Source organism: Girardinichthys multiradiatus, chromosome 10 (assembly GCF_021462225.1).
Source record: "Girardinichthys multiradiatus isolate DD_20200921_A chromosome 10, DD_fGirMul_XY1, whole genome shotgun sequence".
Lineage (NCBI taxonomy): Eukaryota > Metazoa > Chordata > Actinopteri > Cyprinodontiformes > Goodeidae > Girardinichthys > Girardinichthys multiradiatus.
In genome coordinates, this window is record NC_061803.1 from 26948638 (window position 1) to 26974154 (window position 25517).

Consider the following 25517-nt stretch of genomic DNA (forward strand, 5'->3'; position numbering starts at 1 on the left):
GTTGCCTGTACAAAGTTATTTTTTCATACTTCTGAGGTCAAGCCACCATTACTCACCCCTTAATTCCATTCAATTCAGTTTTATTTGTATAGCGCCAATTCACAACACATGTCGTCTCAAGGCACTCCACAACAGTCAGGTACATGCATTCCAATTAATCCTAACCATTGAACAGTGCAATCAGGGTTAGTTATTTATTCAAATTGGATAAAAAGTTTTTCTGTCTAAGGAAACCCAGCAGATTGCATCCAGTCAGTGACTTGCAGCATTCACTCCTCCTGGATGAGCATGTAGAGACAGTGGACAGTCACTGGCGTTGACTTTGCAGCAATCCCTCATACTGAGCATGCATGTAGCAACAGCGGAGAGGAAAAACTCCCTTTTAACAGGAAGAAACCTCCAGCAGAACCAGGCTCAGTGTAAGCGGCCATCTGCCACGACCGACTGGGGGTTTGAGAGAACAGAGCAGAGACACAAAGAGAACAAAGAAGCACTGATCCAGTAGTACTTTCTATGGGAAGGAAAAGTAAATGTTAATGGATGTAGCTCTTTTAGTCGTTTCACCTAGAAAGAAAGAACAGATAAACTCTGAGCCAGTTTTCAAGGTTAGAGTCTGAAAGAGAGCACGTATAATTAGTTACAGTAAAAGCTCAGTCAATTGCTATATTTAGAAGAGAGAAAGGGTTAAACACTAAAAGACAGGGCCATGTGGATCATCGATAGAGGGTGAGCATTAAGTTGTTGCCAGCAGAAGCTCGGACGATTCCCCTCTCCAGAAAGGTGTCACAGGTAGACACAGAGCCAGGCCTGGTGTAGCTTCTAGGAAGAGAATAGAGAGAACAAGGTTAAAAGCTGAAATAACACCAAATAATGCAAAATTGGAGAGTAGTGTGAGAATGTAGCAAAGAGGGTGAAAGTGGTCATCATGTCCTCCAGCAGCCTAAGCCTATAGCAGCATAACTACAGAGATAGTTTCAGTTCAGATTATTTAATTAAACTGCGCTTATTTACAACAATGTCGTCTCAAGGCACCCCACAAAGGGTCCCACTGATGGTCATTGTTATACTAAAAACCACAAGGATTGGGATAAATCTCTCTATCAGAATGATTATATCCATTGGAAAAGAGAAGGGGTCATACAGGTAGCAGAAATGGAGGGTGTATTTGCACCTCAACCATAACTGAGCCGGTTTAGGCTAACCCTGACTCCCCCTTACTCCAACCAACAGGGAGGGAGCCATCCTCCCTCCCTGATAACCTAAGCCACTCTAACTATAAGCTTTATCAAAAAGGAAAGTTTTAAGCCTAGCTTTGAAAGTAGACAGGGTGTCTGCCTCACGGACCAAAACCGGGAGCTGGTTCCACAGGAGCGGAGCCTGATAACTAAAGGATCTGCCTCCCATTCTACTTCTAGAGACTCTAGGAACCACCAGTAAACCTGCAGTCTGAGAATGAAGTGACCTGTTAGGAACATATAGAACAATCAGATCTCTGATGTATGATGGAGCTAGATCATTAAAGGCTTTATATATGAGGAGGAGAATTTAAAATTCTATTCTGGATTTAACAGGGAGCCAATGAAGGGAAGCTAAAATAGGAGAAATATGATCTCTCTTTTTAATTTTCATCAGAACTCTTGCTGCAGCATTTTGAATCACCTGAAGGCTTTTAACTGCATTTTGTGGACATCCTGATAGTAAGGAATTACAATAGTCCAGCCTTGAAGTAACAAATGCATGGACTAGTTTTTCAGCGTCACTCCTGGATAGGATATTTCCAATTTTGGCAATGTTCTGGAGGTGAAAGAAGGAAATCCTTGAAACCTGTTTAATAGGGGATTTAAATGACATGTCCTGGTCAAAAGTAACACCAAGGTTTTTTACTTTATTACCAGAGGTCAATTTAATGCCATCCAGGTTAAGTGATAGACTAAGCAGTTTCTTTTTTAAAGATTCCGGTCCAAAGACGACAACTTCTGTCTTGTCTGAATTTAGAAGCAAAAAATTTAAAGTCATCCAAGTTTTTATATCTTCAAGACATGCTTGTAGTCTATCTAACTGGTTGGGTCCATCGGGATTTATGGATAAGTAAAGCTGAGTATCATCAGCGTAACAGTGAAAATGTATCCTATGCTGCCTGATAATTTGACCTATTGGAAGCATATATATATATAGTAAAGAGAATTGGCCCATGTACTCAACCCTGTGGTACTCCACAATTAACCCTGTAATTTAAAGATGATTTATCATTTACATGAACAAACTGGAATCTGTCAGACAGATAAGATTTAAACCAGTGTAGAGCTGTTCCCTTGATCCCTACAGCATATTCTCAGCCTTTTTAAGAGAATATTATGGTCGACTGTATCAAATGCAGCACTGAGATCTAACAGAACCAGAACAGACACAAGTCCATTATCTGAGGCCATAAGAATATCATTAGTGACTTTCAGCAGAGCTGTTTCAGTGCTATGATGAGCTCTGAAGCCTGACTGAAACTCTGCGGTACATATCCATTTACTAAATATAGATTAATCATATCTAAAATGGGGCTGGTAATCAGAGGGAACACTTCCTTAAATAATTTGGTTGGGATTGGGTCTAACATACAAGTTGAAGGTTTAGATGAAGCTAATATTTCTGATAACTCAGGAAGTTCCACAGGATCAAAACAGTCCAAACACAAATCAGGTTCTGCAGTTATTTCCAATGTTGTCTTACTTGCTGAGGATGAAGTAATCATCTTTGGGAGTATGTCAAAGATTTTCTTTTTAATAGAATCAATTTTATTTAAGAAGAATCCCATAAAGTCATGACTGCTCAGAGCTAAGGGAATGGATGGCTCAACAGAGCTATGACTGTGTAAGTTAAGCAACTGTACTAAAGAGAAACCTAGGATTATTCTTATTCTCTTCTATTAATGATGAGAAATAAGCTGTTCTGGCTTGGCGAAGTGTCTTTTTATACAACAGTAGGTTATTTTTCCAGATTAAGTAGGAATCCTCTAGGTGTATAGAGCGCCATTTTCTCTCCAATTTTTGAACATTGTGCTTTAAAGTATGCAGCTCTGAATTAAACCAAGGAGCCTGCCTCCTATGAATACTTACATTATTTTTCAAGGGGGCTGCATTGTCTAATGCGCCACGCAATGATGAAGTCACACTATGAACAAAAGAATCAATTTGTGAAGGGGCAGAAACAGAATTGTTGCCCTCCACTGTGCTTTTCAGTGGTAATGAGGAAACTAAAAGTGGAACAGATTATTTAAAGGTTGTTACAGCATTGTCTGATAATGATCTACTATAATGACATTTTCTTTCAGGTGTGGAGTACTCGGTTAAATTAAACTCAAAGGTTATTAAAAAATGGTCAGACAGGACAGGGTTATGAGAAAATATTGTTATGTCTTTACACTCAATGGCATATGTCAGCACAAGGTCCAGAGAATGAAGACAAAGGTGGGTAGGTTTGTTAATGTTTTGAGCAAAGCCAATTGAGTCTTAGATAGCATTAAACGCTATTTGTAGGCTATCACTTTCAGTGTCAACATGAATGTTAAAATCCCCCACTATAATAACCTTATCTGTATTTAACACTAAATCAGATAAAAGGTCTGAAAACTGATCTAAAAATTGAGGGTAAGGGCCTGGTGGATGGTAAAAAACAACAAACAGAAGTGGTTTTAGTGCTTTGCAGTTATTATTATTGTTATTCCTCTTTGACTCTTTTTTTTTAATGTCATTCTGTTTTTTGTTTCCTAAGAGTTACCTACTTACATTTTAAAAATTACGTGAAGTTGAATGCAAACCTTTCTAGCATTTTGATTAGGATACAGTTTAGCTACATAATGTTAGCAGGTGGGTTGTGTTGCCATTAGAAGCTGAAGTATATGATCTGCAGCTTCTAAAGGTGGTGTTTAAAGAGCCTTGGAAAACCAGTACTCTGCACAAAGCACACACAGAAAAATATGGACATACAGATTCTGCAATGTGCTGCTGTTCCAGATCCCGATTAGATTAGATCGCATCAGATTTGGTGACATTACATTAGTGGTAACCAGATTACATTATTCCTCATCCAACAAACTTTACCTGCTAATGCTCTTTGAAACTCATTAGCCAGGAAGCAGCCACCAAAGGAAGCAATTAGAAAATCAACAGCATCTTCATCACTCACACAATCACACAGTGGATGCATTTCTCTCCCTCTAGGTAGCAAAAAACACCTTGCTGTCTATTAGTCAATAACATTGTTTGTCCTGTGTGATAAGGTGGTGGGTGCAAACTTTCTGATACCTCTATGTCTAATATGTCTTTCTTGAGTGTGAGAAAGCTTTTTATGGTCCAGTAAGCTTGCATGAGAAATGTCTAATATACAAGTTGGAGCAACAGTAGAGGAGAAACTGGGGGAAAATAATGACCTGAAGCTCAGTCTCAGGGCCAGATGTCTGCAGTCCAAGTCTCACCTCATAAATAGCGTACCTCTTGTTCTGGCTTATCAACCACTTCCATTATACAGCCGGATGTGTGTGTGAGTGGAAGCTCTTCATGGGAGTGGATTTTAGCTGTATGGGCTTACATGCGTGGTCCTAATTGTGTTTATTAATGTAACATCAGAGATTGTGTAGGTGCATGTGTGTGTGGACATATTTGTATGTGGGGGCATTCATCTGGCGATACACACAGACATCTAAGTGACCCTTGCATCTGTTTACCCTTTTAACCTTCATTGAGTACGTGACATTATGTCTGTGCACAGATGAAGGATATGCCGCAAGCCTCATCGCCACGCTCATCACAGCAGCAGAGAATAAATAGCCACAATAAAGCAGCGGCATCAAACAAAGGGGTGCATCTGTGTTTGTGAACCCAGACACACTGACAATGGCAAAGAGGTGGGATGAAACAAAGAAAAGCTTGTTGTTCACTGACAGGAGCTTTGGGCAAATTATTCCCTTTTTGTTTAACATTTTTAGCCTCTTATCTGTGTATCTTCTTTAAGAGCAAAGAGATATGTTTGATGCTGCTTCTACACACAGCGGTTTACAAAGGTGTTTTCAAACCCTTTGAAATTTTTCACACAACAATCATAAACTTTACTGTTTTTATTGGCATTTTATTTGACAGACCAATAAAAAGAAGAAGCCCATATAAAAATAAAGTGGAGGGAAAATGACACATGGTTTTTAAAATGTTTTACAAGAACAAATCTACATAATGTTGTCACGGTTCTGTCTTGATATTGGACCCCACAATGCAGACAAACAGGCAGTGTGATTTTAAGTGAAAAAAAAGGTTTAATTACGAAAACTCACACTTAGCAGGAGGCAGGAACAAAACAAACGGGCAGGCAAGACAGGCATGGCATGATCAAAAAAAGACAAGACTTGGTTAGAGAGCAAGATAGGCGGGCGACCAGGAGGTCGTCCCGAGCCAGCACAGAGTTCAGGCGGGCGACCAGGAGGTCGTCCCGAGCCAGCACAGAGTTCAGGCGGGCGACCTGGAGGTCGTCCCGAGCAGGCACAGAGTTCAGGCGGGCGACCAGGCCTGCACCAAAGACGTGGAGGCCGACTGAGCAGAGTAGAGGACTTCCCAGACACTCTGTGGAACTCCAGAGGCGTGGAGCCTGGCGAACCCTCAGAGGCCGAAGCAGAGCCTGGCGAACCCTCAGACGCTGAAGCAGAGCCTGGCGAACCCTCAGAGGCTGAAGCAGAGCCTGGCGAACCCTCAGAGGCTGAAGCAGAGCCTGGCGAACCCTCAGAGGCTGAAGCAGAGCCTGGCGAACCCTCAGAGGCTGAAACAATGCCTGGCAAACCCTCAGAGGCCGAAGCAGAGCCTGGCGAACCCTCAGACGCTGAAGCAGAGCCTGGCGAACCCTCAGAGGCTGAAGCAGAGCCTGGCGAACCCTCAGAGGCTGAAGCAGAGCCTGGCGAACCCTCAGAGGCTGAAGCAGAGCCTGGCGAACCCTCAGAGGCTGAAACAGTGCCTGGCGAACCCTCAGAGGCTGAAGCAGAGCCTGGCGAACCCTCAGAGGCTGAAGCAGAGCCTGGCGAACCCTCAGAGGCTGAAACAGTGCCTGGCGAACCCTCAGAGGCTGAAGCAGTGCCTGGCGAACCCTCAGCTCTGGGTTCAAAAGCCAGAACGAGGACAAAACATTCCTTAAACTCCTGCAGACTAGGAACAGGAGCTGAGGCGTCGACGGGATCCTCCGTGACGTGAGCAGGAGCTGAGGCGTCGGCCGGACCCTCCGTGACGTGTGCAGGAGCTGAGGCATCGCCGGGACCCCCGATGACTTGAGCCGGGACGTCCCTCTTACGACGTCTTCTGCGCCGTGTGGAGGGGGTTGAGGCTGATGTGTGTCTGGCCTGGAGTCAGGCTGAGGCTGTGGTGTGTCTGGCCTGGAGTCAGGCTGAGGCTGTGGTGTGTCTGGTTGTGGACCTGATGTGAGCTGCTCTGCAGCAGCAGCTCCCTGGAGTCCTGACGTGGGCTGCTCTGCAGCAGCTCCCTGGAGTCCTGACGTGGGCTGCTCTGCAGCAGCTTCCTGGAGACTTGACATGGGCTGCTCTGCAGCAGCTTCCTAGAGACTTGATGTGGATGGAGGATGGCAGTAAAACAGCCATACTGCCGCTTCATACTCCATCTCGATCTGCTTTATCCTCTCCATCCAGCTCAGGAGAGGAATATAGGAGACCTGTCGTGCCGAGGATCTTTATTTGGCGTGCCGTGAACCTCAAGCGCTGCTCCAGCTCGGCAGGTGTTGCCCCAGACCTCCGGGCTGGAGCGAGTGCAGACGGCATAGGTGGAGGTGCAGCGAGCCTGGGAGACAGTGCTGTGGCAGGCGAAGATGTGGGCTCACTTGCTGCAGCGAGCCTGGGAGACAGTGCTGTGGCAGGCGAAGATGTGGGCTCACTTGCTGCAGCCCTCAAGTAGACTGGCTGGGAAACCACCTCCTCGCCAGCCGACCGGCTAGGAACCCCTGCACGTCGGCGTTTCTTGCGGCGGGAGGAGGACGTGGGCCTCACTGCCGGACCAGGGTGCACAACCAGGGGAGGAGGCGGAGAACGGCGACAAAGGGGACCTGTCCCCGGAACTGGAATCGCCAACCTGGATCCTTCATAAGCCGACTGCGGCACTGACAGCCCCGCAGAACGGCGCAACGACTTCTCCGCCTCCCGAGACAGGAAGGCAAAGAGGCCAATGGAGCCAGCCCGATGCTCATCCGCGAGGTCCGTGTTTGGCGGAAACATATTGTCACAGTTCTGTCTTGATATTGGACCCCACAATGCAGACGAACAGGCAGCGTGATTTTAAGTGAAAAAAAAGGTTTAATTACGAAAACTCACACTTAACAGGAGGCAGGAACAACACAAACGGGCAGGCAAGACAGGCAGATGACTTTTCTAAAAGCTGTTAGAATTCAGTTTTAATGTTTCGGGCTTTTGTCAATGAAAGTGAGATTTTGGTGTTTTACTGTTCTCCTTTGGGCCCAACAACAAATTCAGCTCCTTTGGGAAAAATGACTTAATACCAAGCAACAATCAGTGCTTTTTTATTCAAACTCAAATAACTTGTCCAGACCCTCCTTTTGAAGTAGATTGTTGATGTTGGTTACTTATGACAAGTATTGTTACAGTATACTTGCACTTCAAAAATGGCCTTGATAAATGTGTGCATTGTTTGGCTGCAAGGGTCAGGTTTGAAACTAGTTCCAGGACAAGCTCTCTGGGGCTAATTAGTCAGCCAACGTCACCATAATATACAGTTGCAGAATTTCCAGTTTACCTTTTAAGAGCCTGCCTCTGCTTTAATGCACATTCAGGTTCACCTGATGTGCTATGAGAAAACGATTCATAATTAAGGATCCTGACAATGTGATTCATGCTTTGCGCCTTTGGTGGGGCTTCTGGCCAAAGTAAGGTTTGCAAGCACTTTCAACATTTCTTCATTAATGTGATAGTGTGATTTCAGTCTGGTATGAATGGACCCTTGGTAATTTAATTTGATCAGACTGGAATTTTGTTTTAGCTGTATGAGCGAAATAATGTATAAAATCAGCAATAACAGTATCTCATTGTCAGTAACTCTGCTGCTCATGTGTTTGAGACAAAATGGTGCCTCAGTGTTCGAGAAGGAGCTCTTATTTAGTTGTAGATGCTAATCTCCATATTTCTCCTTCTCTGTATGTACAAATGCAAGTGTTGAGTAATCCCCGCCTAAACAGTCATGGTGTGTTGTGATTAGTGGCAGCCCACCAGGCTGCATGCAGTGACACACACAGTATTTACATTACATCATATTACCAGTTAAACGTCAGGATCATTTCTGTAGGGACGGCAAATCTATTTATAGACACACACAGGGCATGCACATTTTTATTGATTAGCGTGTGAACCCATATCTAGATATTTGGCATTTCGATCCTCTGTGTCTCATCATGCGAAGTGTGTGCAGCACACTGCTTGTGAGTTGTGTAAATTGTTTATTGCAGGGAGATAAAAGGCCTCATGAAGCCTGTCTGCACTGTCTGCAGACACATGATGGTGTTCCTGGCAGCTCTTTTCTCCTTGCCGATAATTACAGACACTCACTGCGGAAGTCTGATTTCCATAGCCTGTTGTATTTGGATGTGCCGCGCCTTTTATCTCGGGTATCATGTTCTATTTCTCTGTCTGCTTGTTCTCGCTGCCTGTTTGCCTCGCTGCGTTCAGATGCTCGCACCCACCCAGCCACCCACCCACAAACATACACGCAAGCACACAAACAGGCCCACACACACACACACACACACACACAAGCACTGCCTGTTTGATGAAAATGTGAGTGGCAGTTAAAATCTCTGATGAGCTCTGAGCAGTGTTGGCGCTGGGATCAGTATGTTCTGCGCTGAGAGACAAAAGGTCAAGTGTGTTTATTGTATGCAAGAGAAACTTGCCCGGCTGGATTTTTCCTATTTGAAAAGTATGGAGTCATTGACATATTTCTTGCTGTGTATTTGACACAGCAGGTGTTGATGTTGTGGTCATTTGACCAGGATTCCTATATAGTATGAGAAAGTATGACATTTGATTTAAGTACTGGACTTTCCAGGGGTCATTCTTTCTTCCTTGTCTCTTTCCATTATTTTTTGAGTCTTTGCTTCCTTTCTTCCTTGGGTATGCTGTCTAGGTCTCCCTTTAATCATTTTTCCTTTCTTCCTCCCATTCCCTCATGCCTTTTGATTTTATTTCTTTGTGTTCTTCCTTGTGTGATTCTCCTTCTCTTCTTCCTTCTTTGTCACTTTATTTTCTTCTTTCTTCCTGTCTATCTTTTGCTCTTCCTTTCTTTCTTTTTTCCTTTCTTTTTCCTTCATTTATTTATTCCCTCCTTTGTTGGGTCATCATTCCTTCCTCTTATCCTTCCTTGTATTTTTCATTTATCCCTTCCACCCTGCCTTCCTTTCATCCTTTGTTTCTTGAGACCTTGCTTACCCTCCCTCCTTCGGACCTATCTTGGGTAATCTGTTCTTCCTTGTACCTCATTTTATTTCCTTTTTCCATTTTACTTGTATTTCTCCCTTTCTTCCTGGCTTTTTTTAGTATCTTTCCTTATGTTCTCTCTTTTTTTTTCAAAGGTAAATGTTGCATTTATATTTTGAAATGGGTGAAAAACTCTAGGAAAATGTTTTTTTCTTGGATACTCTAGTCTGCCAATTGTCTGTTATTCTCTTAAATTCAGATTAGTTATTTCTCAGTTTCTATCACAAAGCATTAAATACATGCTTGGTTTGTCTCTGTCTCTGTAGCCTGAAGAGTTGACCAATGCCCTGGAGATCAGCAACATTGTCTTCACCAGCCTGTTTTCCCTGGAGATGCTGCTCAAGGTTTTGGTCTATGGGCCTTTTGGTTATATCAAGAATCCCTACAACATCTTCGACGGCATTATCGTGGTGATCAGGTAAGGACTTTACCTTTAATTACTAAACTTTGTGATATCTGGTATTGGAACTCTTTAAAGATAATAGCTAACAGTTCTCCAATGTTTGCTGCCTGTTGTTCTAATGCCACTGATGAAAACTGGATCAGGATATATATGTTCTGATCCAGTTTCCAGACGTTTACCAATATGTGGCTGCATAACCATTTGAAATAGGTTTAACTTTATCTTTAAGAGTTTGTAAAGAGCACACAGATCCTAAATGGGAGGAAATGTCACCTTTATTTATTGGGTGGAGAGTAAAACAGCTTCAGGAGTGGTAATGGTTGTCAAGAACATTGCGTCACATGTCAGGATGTGTCAGTGTTGTTTGTTTGCTGTTCTTTCCCAAACTTACCAGTGGAGTAAAGGAATACGGTCTTAATGAATGAACTAATTCTAAATAGATGCCCAATAAACCAAGCAAAGAGGATAAATGAGTAAAAAACAACTCTACATGGTTTTTACAATGCTGTAATACTAACTGAAATGTGATTTATTTTAATAATATAGCATTATTTAGCAACTCCATGAAAAAAAAGTATTATGGATTGTAATATTATCCACTCAGTAAGATTAGAATGAGTAAAAACCCGATCTTAATAACAGAAGAATCTTTTGAATCATACATACACAAAGTAAGTGTGGGTTCAATGGTTCTGTCGCTACAGTGTTTGGGAGATCGTGGGTCAGCAGGGTGGTGGCCTGTCTGTACTAAGAACGTTCCGGCTAATGCGGGTCCTGAAGCTGGTCCGCTTCATGCCAGCCCTGCAGAGACAGCTGGTGGTGCTCATGAAGACAATGGACAATGTGGCCACCTTCTGTATGCTGCTTATGCTCTTCATCTTCATCTTCAGGTAGGCAGAGGAGTTTTTGTAAACCAGTGGAAGTGAATGGAAGCAACTGAAAGTCTCACTTTTTCTACAAGCATTCAGTCTCTGATCTACTGTGAAAATAAAATGAGTTGTGTCATTTCTCAGAAAATGATGAATGAGGATAAATCTGTCCACTTTACCTGTTACTTTCCATAAAGCTCATGAATACTTTTTTGTCTAGAGGATCTTTGTTGGAAAGTCAAAGTGCTAAATCCATCCTTTTTCTGTGTCCCAAATAAGCAGCTGCACTTCCCATCAATATATTCCAGTAAAAAAATGTATTTTTACAGTCCGTTTTCTTGACTAAACAGACAAGAAAGAAAGATAATGAAAGGTAGTTGCACTCTCTGATTTCAATGGATGCATCACATGCAATAGTGCACTTTGGTGAGGTAAATTTTAAAATAACTTTTTAAAAGCAAAGAAAATGCCAATTGTGATTTATTTCTTATATACCTTGAGGATTTTTAGGTTTTCCTACTGTAAAAAATGATGATGTTTACTTTTTAATAGCATTTAAGAATTTAACTTAAACATTTTTTATCAGAAACACTTGGTGTGTAGTGCATGCATGTGACATATTCCAGAACACATCCATTCACAAATAAACACAAAGTTCTGACAGTTCTTGTATATGCATAAATAAACAAGCCTTGATTTGAGTGAACAGCTGCCAAGCTGGCCCAGTGGAGGCCTGTGCATTGATCCCTCAGCTCTAGTTGAGCTTCACTTTCTGTTTTTCTCAATAAAAGGCAGACTGCACAGCAGAGTCTCTACTGTGTCATAATATTAACACCCACAATTACTTGTCTGATGTAGCATGGCCTTTCTGCTCTCTGCAGCTTTTGTTGTGCTTCTGTCTTCTTCACCAGTCAATACAAGTGTACATGTAGTGTTTGTTTTAGCTGCTATACTGTATAGACTGCAGCAAAAAAGCAGAAAGGTCCTATGACAGAATAAACAAGGCACTGTATGTTTAGACTTCTAATCATGAAATGAAAACGATTAGAAGCAATGTTGATCCCTTTCTTGAGGCATTTTTCTTGGTTTATATAATTCTTTTTTTAGACTGTGGCATTTGCTGGCCTTTAAACTTATTTTTTTGTAGATTTAGTTTCTTTTGTAAACCCATACATTTCATTTAGCATACAAAGGGTTAAGAAAAAAAAAAATATATATATATATATATATATATATATTTAATATGCAGTCACAGTAAGTTACAGTCCTCAGTAAAACAGCATAAATCAGGCTTCATTGACAGTTACGCTGTCCATGGTGCTGAATTAAACTTGGAGCTCCATTCCCGTTCACTTTCCAACCCTGAGTTCTGTCACAGTGCATTCATGACAGATTATGTAACTGAGGGGTCCATTAACAGTGCTGTACATTCACCTTGATTGGCAAATGTTGTTTAAAGTTACAAAATCTTACCTTTAGGGGACTTGTTGACAAAAAGTGCAAACAAATAAACAAAAACTATAATAATTTTAAAGAATATTCAACATTTAACATTTACAAGACGAGCCAAACATTATTTGCAGCCAGTATTGCAACTGTTTATTTGTTCTGTATCTAATAAGTGGTCTTGATGTCAATATTTATCTTTTTTTCCCCCACTGTCCTTCTTGTGTCAGTATCCTGGGGATGCATCTATTTGGCTGTAAGTTTGGCACTGAGAGGGATGGAGACACACTGCCGGATAGAAAAAATTTTGACTCCCTCCTTTGGGCCATAGTGACTGTGTTTCAGGTAAGACCAAACTCTATTTCTTCTGTTCTCTTTCTGATGTCAGTAGAAGATTTTCACCTGACAGTCCTGACTCATTGTGACTCATAGTTTTGTCATTAGTGCTTCGAGATAATCACAGTTTTTCTTCAGTCCTCTAGTGCCCATCCTTGCACTTCCTGCAGAAAAGTATTTGGGTTACTATACATGCACATGCACATACCATCCTGCTGCCATTTTTGACTAAGCTCTGCACTGGTGGCAGTGCGATTCTGTAGCCCACTGCTGTAGATGTCCTGAAACATTAATAATTACAGCTGTACATCGTGCCTTGAACTTCTTGATGATTGGCAAAGCTTTTTTTCAAAGTGCTAAATTCTTGGTAGCAGATTCATGGATGCAATACTTGATGGTTGATGCAGAGAAGCAGCAAATCTACTTGGAGCTCCCTTCCAGATTACAGCCTCTTACATGAACAGATTTTCTTATAGCATGCTGTCAACCCTGACCAGCTTCTCTGTCCCACAGCATGATGCTGCCACCTGCATTCTGTTTCCACACAGGTGGACGCTGTTAACTAATTAGGTTATGGCTGGCAGAAATTTGTTGCTCTGTATCCCATTGTGATGAATACTATTTAAAGGCTATAAATCCAAACTTACCTTATGCTTTTCAGATTTTTTTAAACATCAAAAACCATATATCCTTTTTATTTTACTTTACCATTGCTACTGTATGTTGGTCTTTCACATAACCTCCCAATAAAACACATTGAACTTTGTGGTTTTGATACAAGCCTTTTTCATTTAAAACTATTTGCCCTCCTTGTTTCCAGATCCTGACCCAGGAAGACTGGAACAAGGTGTTGTATAATGGCATGGCCTCCACCTCTCCTGTAGCAGCACTTTACTTCATCGCACTCATGACTTTTGGAAACTATGTCCTCTTCAACTTGCTGGTAGCCATCCTGGTGGAAGGATTCCAGACTGAGGTAACACTGACAGATTATTTTGAAAGACTGTGTGGTTTAAATTACTGAGCCTACAAAGGATGTGAAATCAACCTGTGCTTGGTTACGTATGTTCATGTCTACCTCAGCTCTAAGTTCTTCTTTCTTTCAAGTAAATTTGCTTTTGAGATCAGTTTTTTAGCACAGTTCATTTAACAATAATGGAAAAGTGCTTACAGCTGCAAGCAGATGACAAATTATTGCACTTTTTGCAATTGGATATAAGATTGCATTGATGGCAGGACTTAATTTTTTTCCTGTTCCATCATTCTAATTCCTGTATTTCTACCAGCCCTGTCACCTCACATTCTTCCCCACATTTTTAGCAGATATCTTCATTGTTAGCCTTATTTGCCCATGCCATGAAGTGCAGCACATCATGAGAGAGCAATGTTCACCAGACTAGATTGTGCATGAGCCAACCTTTCCCAAATTCAACACTTTACATTAGGCTCTTATGTTATTTTTTTGTCACCAGCAAACTTTATCCTGTCTTTCATTCATTGTTTTAAATGCCAGGCAAATAACTATGATGTCTTATGGACCATGGTGTTCTCTTTGTGACTATTGTAAATGATTGTACAAAGCAAATGCGAACAGGCAAAAGATGCCTAAGTAATGCAATCAAATGGGAAAACTGTTTTTAAAATGGCCATATGAAGGAAAGATGTTAATAAACTACTTTATAGGACTTTACACTATCTCTTTTGTTTAGGGTATTGCAGTTCCTCTGCTTTGATCCTAGCTATTGGTTTAGAAAAACTAAAAATAGAAAGGGGGGGGGGCTGGAGGAGAAAAACTCAATATCTTCATTTCACATGGATTCTGCTTGTGTTTGCTTCATCTGATTAGACATTTGTTCATTATTGCAGTAAAATGCAAACAACTTATGTCTTTTTATAGATTTAAAGAGGAAAAACATCATTTACAATTATAACAAGAGTAGTGTAGAGGTGGCACAAGTTTTTTCTCAATAGCACAGTCGGCTGTAAGCCAACATGTGTTAGTTGCTGTACAGTCATTGGTAAATACCAAAAAGCAGATTGTTATCATCTAGCTAATTTAGTGGACAGGGTTGTTTTATTTGGAAATGCTGGAGACCAACATCAGATAAGAGAAGCAGAATTTTGGCACATTTGTTGGTTAGCTTAGCCTACCAGATGCATGCGTCATTGTCTACTAGACAAAAACCCTGATTGTGATGTTTCATTGCCCTGTAATGTAGATCTTCAAAAGGATTAGATTTCATACAAACTCCATTGTGACTTACAAATGCAAATAAAACATATTTGAGCTTTTAAAAAGCAAAGTTAGAACTTAAATAGAAGTATGGACACCCTGATATACACTCAAACATCTAAGCGTGAGAATCTCCATGGTTCCCTTTTCTCCCTGAGGGAAGAGCTGTTGCCTTAACTCTACCTTACTACATTTTCATCTTAACATCCTTTTCTGCAAACACTAAGTTTATTTTTAGTCAGACAAACTTTCCTTGCGTCAGGGTTGCTAGGTAACGGGTAACTTGAATGACGTGAGCCAGGGCAGGAGATGTGCTCAACCGGGGTGCCAAGACACGCACACACTGCCACACGCTGTAAAGACAGTTACTTTTAATCTTTATTTTGCTTCTTTTATTTTCCTCCATGCTATATATACCACAACTGCAGCCCACCCCTCCTGCTGTGTTTTTACATGCTCGATTTAACTAACATTTTGTATATAGTATCTTTCTGTTTGACAGTACAGTATCCAGTGCAATGAGTGCAACTTTGCTTAGTTGTGTCTTTTTAGTGACTTTAACCAAATATAGAAAATATTATAAACAAACATTTCACACCAAATCACAGTCACGCAGTATCTGCATCCAAATGTCTTCTTTGAGAAAAGTGCATTGTGAATTATGCACATTACTGATTATATTTATTGGCAGCCTGATTAAGATGTTTAGAAGACAAACAACTTTTTTTATTACAGTCCTATAATAGTAAACTGAAAGAATTTGGAAAATCTATGGGTATACATTCAGTTCTGAAAAACAAATTACCCTTTTGAGTACATTTATACAATGTGGAAAAAAAAAATCACAATCACATACTGAGAGGTATCTTTGTTTCACTGCTGGTAGCACAGCAGTTGGTACCCTTGCTATTCCACATAATGTTCTCCTAAAACATTTCACTAGGTTGTGCTGGTATAAGATTCTTATGGTATTATAATCTTAAGTAAACATTTTATAATTTTACCATATTTGGGTATTAACACATGTATATAAAATAAACATTTATACATGATTTACATTCTTTATTTAAAATAGCACATAGTTTGCCAATTGTAGTTTTCAGATAGTTTTACCTTAAGTGCCATTGGGTGGTAGCATTTAATCTTCATAAAATTACTGTTTATGTTTTTTGCAACCGAAAATCTTTCAACAGCTGTATTAAAAAAATGTAGAAACTCTTTTTAAGACAACTAGTCAGAAAGGCACAGAAACAGGTGGGGAAAGAGGAATAATTTGATTCTTCAACTCTCCATAGTCAGAGAAAATGTATGTTACTGTGGCACATTCTCTTGCATCTTATTAAAATTATTTCAAACACTATGAACTATATGTCTACTGGTTTTGAAACCATCATTTTAAAATCCTAGTATACTGTGATGCTGGTAATGGACCCGTGCCATGGAGCATACAGAGCATACATGGCACAGTTACCAGTCTAAAGGTATTTCACTGTTGTAAAAGGTTATGGTTTGAAAACCACTAAAATCTTCTGTGATATCATTCCGACAGTTAAAAGTAACTTTAGTAAAATTGTACAGAGAAATCTGTACAGAGTGGAGTTTTGTCTGGCTGAATGGAGCAGTTTTATTCTGCGCTGCTCTGCAAGTATGTTTTAAAAATGTAGAATACCGTGAAAAAGTTCAGTATTTTTGTCTTTCTTTTTACAAAGTGAAACTCGTATATATTATATAGATTCATTACATACTGAGTAAAATATTTTAACTAAAATGTATGAAATATTTTGAACCTTTATTCCTTCCAATTTTGATGATTATTGCTTACCGATAATGAAAAGCCAAAATTTAATGTCTCATAAAATTAGAATATTTAAAAAATATATATATTACACTGGAAACTAATGGTGCCACACTCTTATCAGCTAATTAACTCAAAACACCTGCAAAGGTTTCCTGAGCCTCTAAATAGTCTCTCAGTTTGTGTTGGTAGGCCACACAATCATGGGTAAGACCTCAGACTTGACAGATGTCCAGAACTAGATGGGGTCTAACAGTTTTTGTGGAGGACTAGTAACTTCAAGATCCTGCTATTTGTTAAAGTTCTCTGACAGTGAGTTTTGGGGACTTTTTTACCTCTCTTACCATTCTCACTGTGTTGTAACAAAATAAATCTTGGTACTCGTCCAGTCTTCTGGTCAGAGGCTAAACAAAATGGGCCTCTGTAGATTCTGTAGATTCCTAATTAGAAGTCCCAAGGAAAAAAGAACTTAAATAAGTAAAGTATAAAATAAAGTTGCAATTATCTTCAAAGGAATTGGTTAGGGTACCAATAAATGTTCCACCAGTGATTATGTTTGAAACAATAATTTCAAAAAAGTATCCCAACTGAATAAATGTTCTTAAATATAAAATTGAATTATTCCAAATTTTTTCATTGTGGGCTTATACTGAACTGAAATAAACATTGATTTATTTTACACATCCTCTCCAGGTGTGCCAAAAACTCTGCCCCGCAGCAGTATCTGTTTTTATATGCACAATAATAAATGAAGCTCCTTGTGATGGTCATTCTATTTCTATGCTTCTTTGAATTCTCATGCTTTCTCAAGTAGTTGAATGGCACCAGCCATCTACTATGACATGTTCTCCAGCAGGATGATGCCAACATTTTCCAACATGTTGAATCCTGTTTAATGTTCTCCCTTTTGCTGTTGTCTACTGCTTCCACTTCTCTCCTCTGTGCCTCCTCTCCTGTGCACATCTCCCTCTTCTCTCCGGCCACTTCCGCTAAAAGGAAATTACCAAGCGGGAGGACTTGCATGCCCAGCTGAGCCTAATTCAACTACCTGTAGACTCAGGGGTATGTACAGCTCTGCAGCCTTGCCTTTCCTCCCTCCCTGTCTTCATTTATTCGACTAACCATTTTGCCCAGTCCCCCTATCTTTCAGTCATACCTATTCACCTTCTTTCCCCTCATCATTTCCTACAGGAGCTTTGCAGTGATGCCATAGGCCTCTCAACAGCTTGGATTTAATCTGTAGACAAAGCTCGTTAATGACAGAATGATGAATAACATTGTGGAGGCCATTTTACATAGTTAATTTGACAGGCTAATATTTAGCAGACATTAATGTAGATATTAACATGCAGCTCTAAGCTATGCTGCCTAAGTGTCTTTAGGAGACTGCTTAGCCTTATTGCAAAACAAAACATTTCTAACTTCTCCTTGGTGATACTGAGCTGTGGAAATTTATTTTAGAATTTTTTTCTTTTAAAGTTTAGAAAATCTTTGTTCCTGCCAGTCCAATCCAATAGAGTACTGAACGGGAGCTTTTCCAAGGCTTTTGGATGAACGCTGCTCTGTCTTGGGTGTATAAATCAGTAGAAAGGATGAGCAACTGCAAAGATGAGCAAATAACTGGCTCTTTGATAAGAAGGCAAACACTGTGATTCCCCAGATGCATTTTGGTCCCAGGCATTTGGTCTAATTAGCACTAATGATACAAGTAAGGATAGGCAGAAAGAATACTGATGATTTGTCATTTAATGTGAAAGTTTTCAAGCAAAATCATAACTGTTTTAACAGATGTAGTTGACCCATTTACTGTGCAATTTCTGCACACATCTGCTTACAAAGTCTTTATTTGAACCAAAGTTTACAAATCTAAAATTTAGAGAGTGGAATTTTATTTTGATTTTATTCTAAACTAAATGTTCTGGAAAGATTGTTGGTAATTCTGTCCACTTGCCATCTTTTGTGCACAAAGTGAAGCAACAGTAGGTTCAGGGCTACACTTAATCATATTTGACAAAAGTCACTGTAGTCATACATTTGAAGTTTTCCACTATTTCCATTCCTTTCATGAGCAGGGTTGTATCAAGCATATCCGCATGACAAGGCATACAATCATAACAATACATTTCACCCGTTTCTTCTTGGAAAATGAAATGCCAAACATGATGATCTCTCTGCATGGTTGCCAACAAAAAAGTTAGATCCCAAGATATGGTAAATGGTAAATGGCCTGTACTTATATAGCGCTTTATCAAGTCCCCAGAGACCTCAAAGCGCTTCACACTACATTCAGTCATCCACCCATTCATACACACATTCACACACTGACAATGGTGAGCCACATTGTAGCCACAGCTGCCCTGGGACAGACTGACAGAAGTGAAGCTGCCATATCTTGGGTTTTATAAATCTATAAATATAAATAAATATAATATATATCTATATATAAATCTATAGATACATATTTGAGATCAAGTTAAAGTGAGTTTTAAGGTATTTTCTATTGTAACTAATGCTACAACCTTAGGCAAAAGGAAGCTGGGATTAGGTGTCGATACTCAGTACTTTAGTTGACCATCTTGCTTTACCACGGTCACGTAGCATACATTTTGTCATCTGAACCTGCATAATGTGGTGGTTTTTGGACAAATATACACTCATCAGCCACTTTATTAGGTACACCTTGCTAGTACTGGGTTGGGCCTCCCTTTGCCTTCAAATCAGCTTTAATTCTTTAAAGCATAGATTGGACAAAGTATTGAAACATTCCTCAGAGATTTTGCTCCATATTGACATGATGACATCAAGCAGTTGCTGCAGGTTTGTCAGCTACACTTCTGTTATGCAAGTTTCCTGTCCCACCACATCCTGAACAGGCTCTTCTGGATTGAGATGTGGTGACTGTGGAGAACAATGGAGAACAGTAACCCCATGTCCATTTTTAGTTTACCAATTTGAAATGATTTGAGCTTTGTGACGTGGTGCATTACCTTACTGGATGTAGCCATCAGAGGTTGGGTACACTGTGGCCTTAAAGATGAGGACATTCTCCTGTAGGGTGCTTTGATTGAACGATGCTCTATCGGTACTGAGGGGTCCAAAGTATGCCAAGAAAAAATCCTCCACACCATTATATTAACATCTGCCTGAACCATTGATACAAGCCCAGATGAATCAATGCTTTCATGTTCTGAACACCAAATTCTGATCTTCAGTCTAAAAGTCTCTGAAATCTATACTCATCTGACCCACCAATGTTTTTTCAGTTATTGTCCAACTTGGGTGAGTCTGTGTAAAGTGTATCCTCAGTTTTTTGTTCTTATCTGATAAGAGTTCCACTTAGTGTTGTCTTTTGCAGCTGTAGCCCCTCTGCGTTACAGTTCCACATGTTCATTCAGAGATGGTACTCTGAATGTAACCAGTGGTCATTCAAGCTACTGTTGCCTTTTATCATTTGAAACCAGCTTGCCTCTGACATCAACTAGGCATTTCTCTTCATACAACTGGTTACTGACTGTTCACTCTTTGTTGGCCCATTGTCTGTAAATCTGGGGGAATGTTAGAGTCCTGTAGATGTGATGCTCGGTTTCAACTGCAGTAAGTCGTCTTGATCAAGTCTTGATGTCTATATGCATTAAGGTGCTGTCATGTGACTGGCTGAGACACTATTGGTATTAACAAGTAATTTAAAAGGTGCGCCTGACAAAGTGGTTATAGGATGTATCGATATAATAGCGGTGATAGAGTGACAGCATTAAAAAGCAATTTACAGACACCTATCTTGCCAAAGGCAAAACAAAAAACCTCCAGTCAGGCTGTCAGAGCATGTATCTCATCATCTGCAAGCCGTTCTCTCCATGAGCTGTGGAAGCCCTGAAAGGCAACTGAAAAAAATTGGTTGGTGTGTTAGTTGTTTGAGAAAAAAAAACAAAAAACAAAGATTTTTTCCCACTCTGTTGATTGAAGGAAAAAAATACATATTTTTCTCTCAATGACTTTTTATTCAGGGGGCTGCACGGTGGCGCAGTTGGTAGCACTGTTGCCTTGCAGCAAGAAGGTCCTGGGTTCTTTCTGCATGGAGTTTGCATGTTCTCCTCGTGCATGCGTGGTTTCTCACCGGGTACTCCGGCTTCCTCCCACAGTCAAAAGACATGCCTGTTAGGTTAATTGGTCACTCTAAATTGCCCTTAGGTGTATGAATGAGTGTGTGCATGGTTGTTTGTGTGTTGCCCTGCGACGGACTGGCGACCTGTCCAGGGTGTACCCCGCCTCTCGCCCATAGACTGCTGGAGATAGGCACCAGCTCCTCTGCGACCCACTATGGAATAAGCGGCAGAAAATGACTGACTGACTTTTTATTCAGCTGTTGTCACCAAAATATAAATAAATAATCATATAGTTACATATAGCATAAAAAGATTCCAATTAAAATTTGTGTCTGTTGATTTATTATACTCCTTTCTAATTTATTGTGACAAGTTATGATAAGCATGTACTGACAGCAAGTTATAAGGTCATTTGCAAGATACAGACTTTGTCCCAAGAAAGAGAAGTCATCGTGGGCAATGGCCATTGGTCCTACAAATATCCTTGATCATCAGTGCTGTAGTTAATTCTACAGGTCCTTTCTCAAAATATTAGCATATTGTGATAAAGTTCATTATTTTCAATAATGTCATGATGAAAATTTAACATTCATATATTTTAGATTCATTGCACACTAACTGAAATATTTCAGGTCTTTTATTGTCTTAATACAGATGATTTTGGCATACAGCTCATGAAAACCCAAAATTCCTATCTCACAAAATTAGCATATTTCATCCGACCAATAAAAGAAAAGTGTTTTTAATACAAAAAACGTCAACCTTCAAATAATCGTGTACAGTTATGCACTCAATACTTGGTCGGGAATCCTTTTGCAGAAATGACTGCTTCAATGCGGCGTGGCATAGAGGCAATCAGCCTGTGGCACTGCTGAGGTCTTATGGAGGCCCAGGATGCTTCGATAGCGGCCTTTAGCTCATCCAGAGTGTTGGGTCTTGAGTCTCTCAACGTTCTCTTCACAATATCCCACAGATTCTCTATGGGGTTCAGGTCAGGAGAGTTGGCAGGCCAATTGAGCACAGTGATACCATGGTCAGTAAACCATTTACCAGTGGTTTTGGCACTGTGAGCAGGTGCCAGGCCGTGCTGAAAAATGAAATCTTCATCTCCATAAAGCTTTTCAGCAGATGGAAGCATGAAGTGCTCCAAAATCTCCTGATAGCTAGCTGCATTGACCCTGCCCTTGATAAAACACAGTGGACCAACACCAGCAGCTGACACGGCACCCCAGACCATCACTGACTGTGGGTACTTGACACTGGACTTCTGGCATTTTGGCATTTCCTTCTCCCCAGTCTTCCTCCAGACTCTGGCACCTTGATTTCCAAATGACATGCAAAATTTTCTTTCATCCGAAAAAAGTACTTTGGACCACTGAGCAACAGTCCAGTGCTGCTTCTCTGTAGCCCAGGTCAGGCGCTTCTGCCGCTGTTTCTGGTTCAAAAGTGGCTTGACCTGGGGAATGCGGCACCTGTAGCCCATTTCCTGCACACGCCTGTGCACGGTGGCTCTGGATGTTTCTACTCCAGACTCAGTCCACTGCTTCCGCAGGTCCCCCAAGGTCTGGAATCGGCCCTTCTCCACAATCTTCCTCAGGGTCCGGTCACCTCTTCTCGTTGTGCAGCGTTTTCTGCCACACTTTTTCCTTCCCACAGACTTCCCACTGAGGTGCCTTGATACAGCACTCTGGGAACAGCCTATTCGTTCAGAAATTTCTTTCTGTGTCTTACTCTCTTGCTTGAGGGTGTCAATAGTGGCCTTCTGGACAGCAGTCAGGTCGGCAGTCTTACCCATGATTGGGGTTTTGAGTGATGAACCAGGCTGGGAGTTTTAAAGGCCTCAGGAATCTTTTACAGGTGTTTAGAGTTAACTCGTTGATTCAGATGATTAGGTTCATAGCTTGTTTAGAGACCCTTTTAATGATATGTTAATTTTGTGAGATAGGAATTTTGGGTTTTCATGAGCTGTATGCCAAAATCCTCCGTATTAAGACAATAAAAGACCTGAAATATTTCAGTTAGTGTGCAATGAATCTAAAATATATGAATGTTAAATTTTCATCATGACTTTATGGAAAATAATTAACTTTATCACAATATGCTAATATTTTGAGAAGGACCTGTATATCGTACATGAATACACAAGTTTGGCATGATTACAACATAAAATGGCCAACAAATACACAATTTATGTGCTTTTACTTTATTTTATTTTACTTTACAACAATCACATTTAGAAAATGGGTCATTGGTTCCTGGAAACCAGCCCTTTAACAATCCATTGGAACAATACAGCTGTTAGCGGAGGCTGGTGGTTTTACTCCAGTGCCTCTAGTGGCAGAGCAATGTATTGCAAGAGCCAACTGAAAAATATCTCTTTTTTTTCTCTCAGGGCTGAAAAAAAAATATATATATTTTTATTTCCAGCTAACTTCTTAATGAGAAAAAGTTTATTTGGTCAGATGTGCTGTTGAAACTAATTGAAGTTCTGAGCTCATCTGTGCTCAGAGGAGACAACCAAGTTCTCGACACTTGCTCCCCATTTCAAGCTCGGTTTTTCATTTGAAGAGAATACCACATGTGGTGTGGGATAGAATTTGGCTTGTTTGAGAAGCCCATCATAGCCAGATAAACCCAGCCAGTTTAGAAGAAGAGCTATCATAAATCTATTTTCACAATGCTGCTCGGTGCTCTCACAGAAATAAGACCATAGGAACAACAATTGTGGGTCTTCTCCTCTTGTTCTTCAAGTTTTCTCTGCTATGTGAGATCAAAACCGATATGAAACATTTGAATTAACATGGAATGCATTTTTTATTGGCGATGTGACTGAAGTCTGCTTGGCCGTCTGATCACCAAAGCTGAAATTAGAGGTCATATTTTTCTTTCTCCTTGAAAATGTTTGTATGCTGCACATTTTACTTATGTGGTACATATTATTTAAATAAGCCAGTTACATGAGGAGTACTGCAAACTCTAGCAAGCTTTTAAAAAGGGGCTTGAGTAAAAACATTCATTGCAATTTTTCACTCTATTTGGTCTAGAAATGCTCTAATTAGAATTTTGTGGCTGATTTCCAGTTTTTGTAAAGCTTTGACCGGGCTATTTCCTATTAAAAAACGTTCTCTAATTTTTGTAGTGTTTTGCATATTATTTAGATGTTTAGTCTTTTTTTTAAACCTAAATACAGTTCTTGACTAATCAAAAGCTTTGCTGTGACAGATGGCAGTTTTAGTTGGCATGCACATGCACACATACAGAAACAATTACTTAGCTTCCTGTTATCAACAACTATCCTCCGTCTCCTATTTACAACCTTTTTGAAGAAATGTAATTGAGATCCTCCTGTTTGCAGCTGCTCTTAATTATCAAAGGCCAACTGGCAGAGTCCCTTCTCCTCCTTGCAGGATCAATCCTAAATTGTGGTGGCAGAGTGTAAATAAGCAATACAACCATACTGTTTAAGGATTGTGGATTTACAATGGGCTCCTTTTTTCCCAAATAATGTTATTTACATTTTATCAACCTTTGCTTTTTTTTGATAAAAGTCCTTATGTATGGTAAGAACATCATTTACTAATTTGTGTTTATATCAACTGTTCCAACATAAAAAATTCATATCATGTTTTTGCTGAACGTAGCTGCTGGAGGTAATTCGGACTAATTTACCTTTCCAAAATAACTACCAGCTGAGATTTTTCTTCAATAATTTAGTGTTTGATCACTAAATCATAGATTATGGCTGCCTGGAAGGTGTTGTACATAATAAAACATAATATATATCTTTACAAAAAGAAGAAAATGAATAACAGCAGTAAGCTGATGTATTTACTACTTCCTCATGTTGGGGTATTTATCTTAGACAATTATCACACCACTGTTTAGAAGAATAATCTAGACAAGTTGCTATTGCAAAATTACAGGCCCATTTCAAATCTTCCATCAATCAGTTAAAAAAAGCTGTGTTTCGGCAGTTAAATACCTTTTTAACAATGACAATCTGCTTTGACGTCTTACAGTCAAGTTTTTTGTGCTCACCACAGTACCCAGACTGCCCTTGTCAAGGCGTTCAATGACATCCTCATAAATGCAGACTGTGGAAAAATCACATTGGCGTTATTATTGGACCTCAGCACAGCATTCAGCACTGTTGACCACGGTATAATACTGGAGCAACTGGTAAACTGAGTTTGGCTTTGTGGTACAGCACACTTGACTGGTTTGATACTTACTTGAAAGTGAAGGTGTTTTTGTGTCATTATTCTTATACAGGTCCTTCTCAAAATATTAGCATATTGTGATAAAGTTCATTATTTTCCATAATGTCATGATGAAAATTTAACATTCATATATTTTAGATTCATTGCACACTAACTGAAATATTTCAGGTCTTTTATTGTCTTAATACGGATGATTTTGGCATACAGCTCATGAAAACCCAAAATTCCTATCTCACAAAATTAGCATATCATTAAAAGAGTCTCTAAACGAGCTATGAACCTAATCATCTGAATCAACGAGTTAACTCTAAACACCTGCAAAAGATTCCTGAGGCCTTTAAAACTCCCAGCCTGGTTCATCACTCAAAACCCCAATCATGGGTAAGACTGCCGACCTGACTGCTGTCCAGAAGGCCACTATTGACACCCTCAAGCAAGAGGGTAAGACACAGAAAGAAATTTCTGAACGAATAGGCTGTTCCCAGAGTGCTGTATCAAGGCACCTCAGTGGGAAGTCTGTGGGAAGGAAAAAGTGTGGCAGAAAACGCTGCACAACAAGAAGAGGTGACCGGACCCTGAGGAAGATTGTGGAGAAGGG

The 25517-nt window shown here is 40.2% G+C and overlaps 1 protein-coding gene across 10 annotated transcripts in view; it reads left to right on the plus strand.

Moving 5' to 3' along the window:
* Positions 1-25517, plus strand: part of cacna1g (calcium channel, voltage-dependent, T type, alpha 1G subunit) — a 413040-nt gene that overhangs the window by 261178 nt on the left and 126345 nt on the right. For 8 of the 10 annotated variants that reach the window (XM_047377396.1, XM_047377397.1, XM_047377395.1 and 5 more), the window contains exons 11-15: positions 9781-9932; positions 10622-10807; positions 12463-12577; positions 13389-13544; positions 17593-17658. In XM_047377396.1, coding sequence (XP_047233352.1) covers positions 9781-9932; positions 10622-10807; positions 12463-12577; positions 13389-13544; positions 17593-17658 — 675 coding nt within the window. The remainder of the gene's footprint in view (positions 1-9780; positions 9933-10621; positions 10808-12462; positions 12578-13388; positions 13545-17592; positions 17659-25517) is intronic. The other 2 variants (XM_047377403.1, XM_047377404.1) reach the window with 1 other exon arrangement.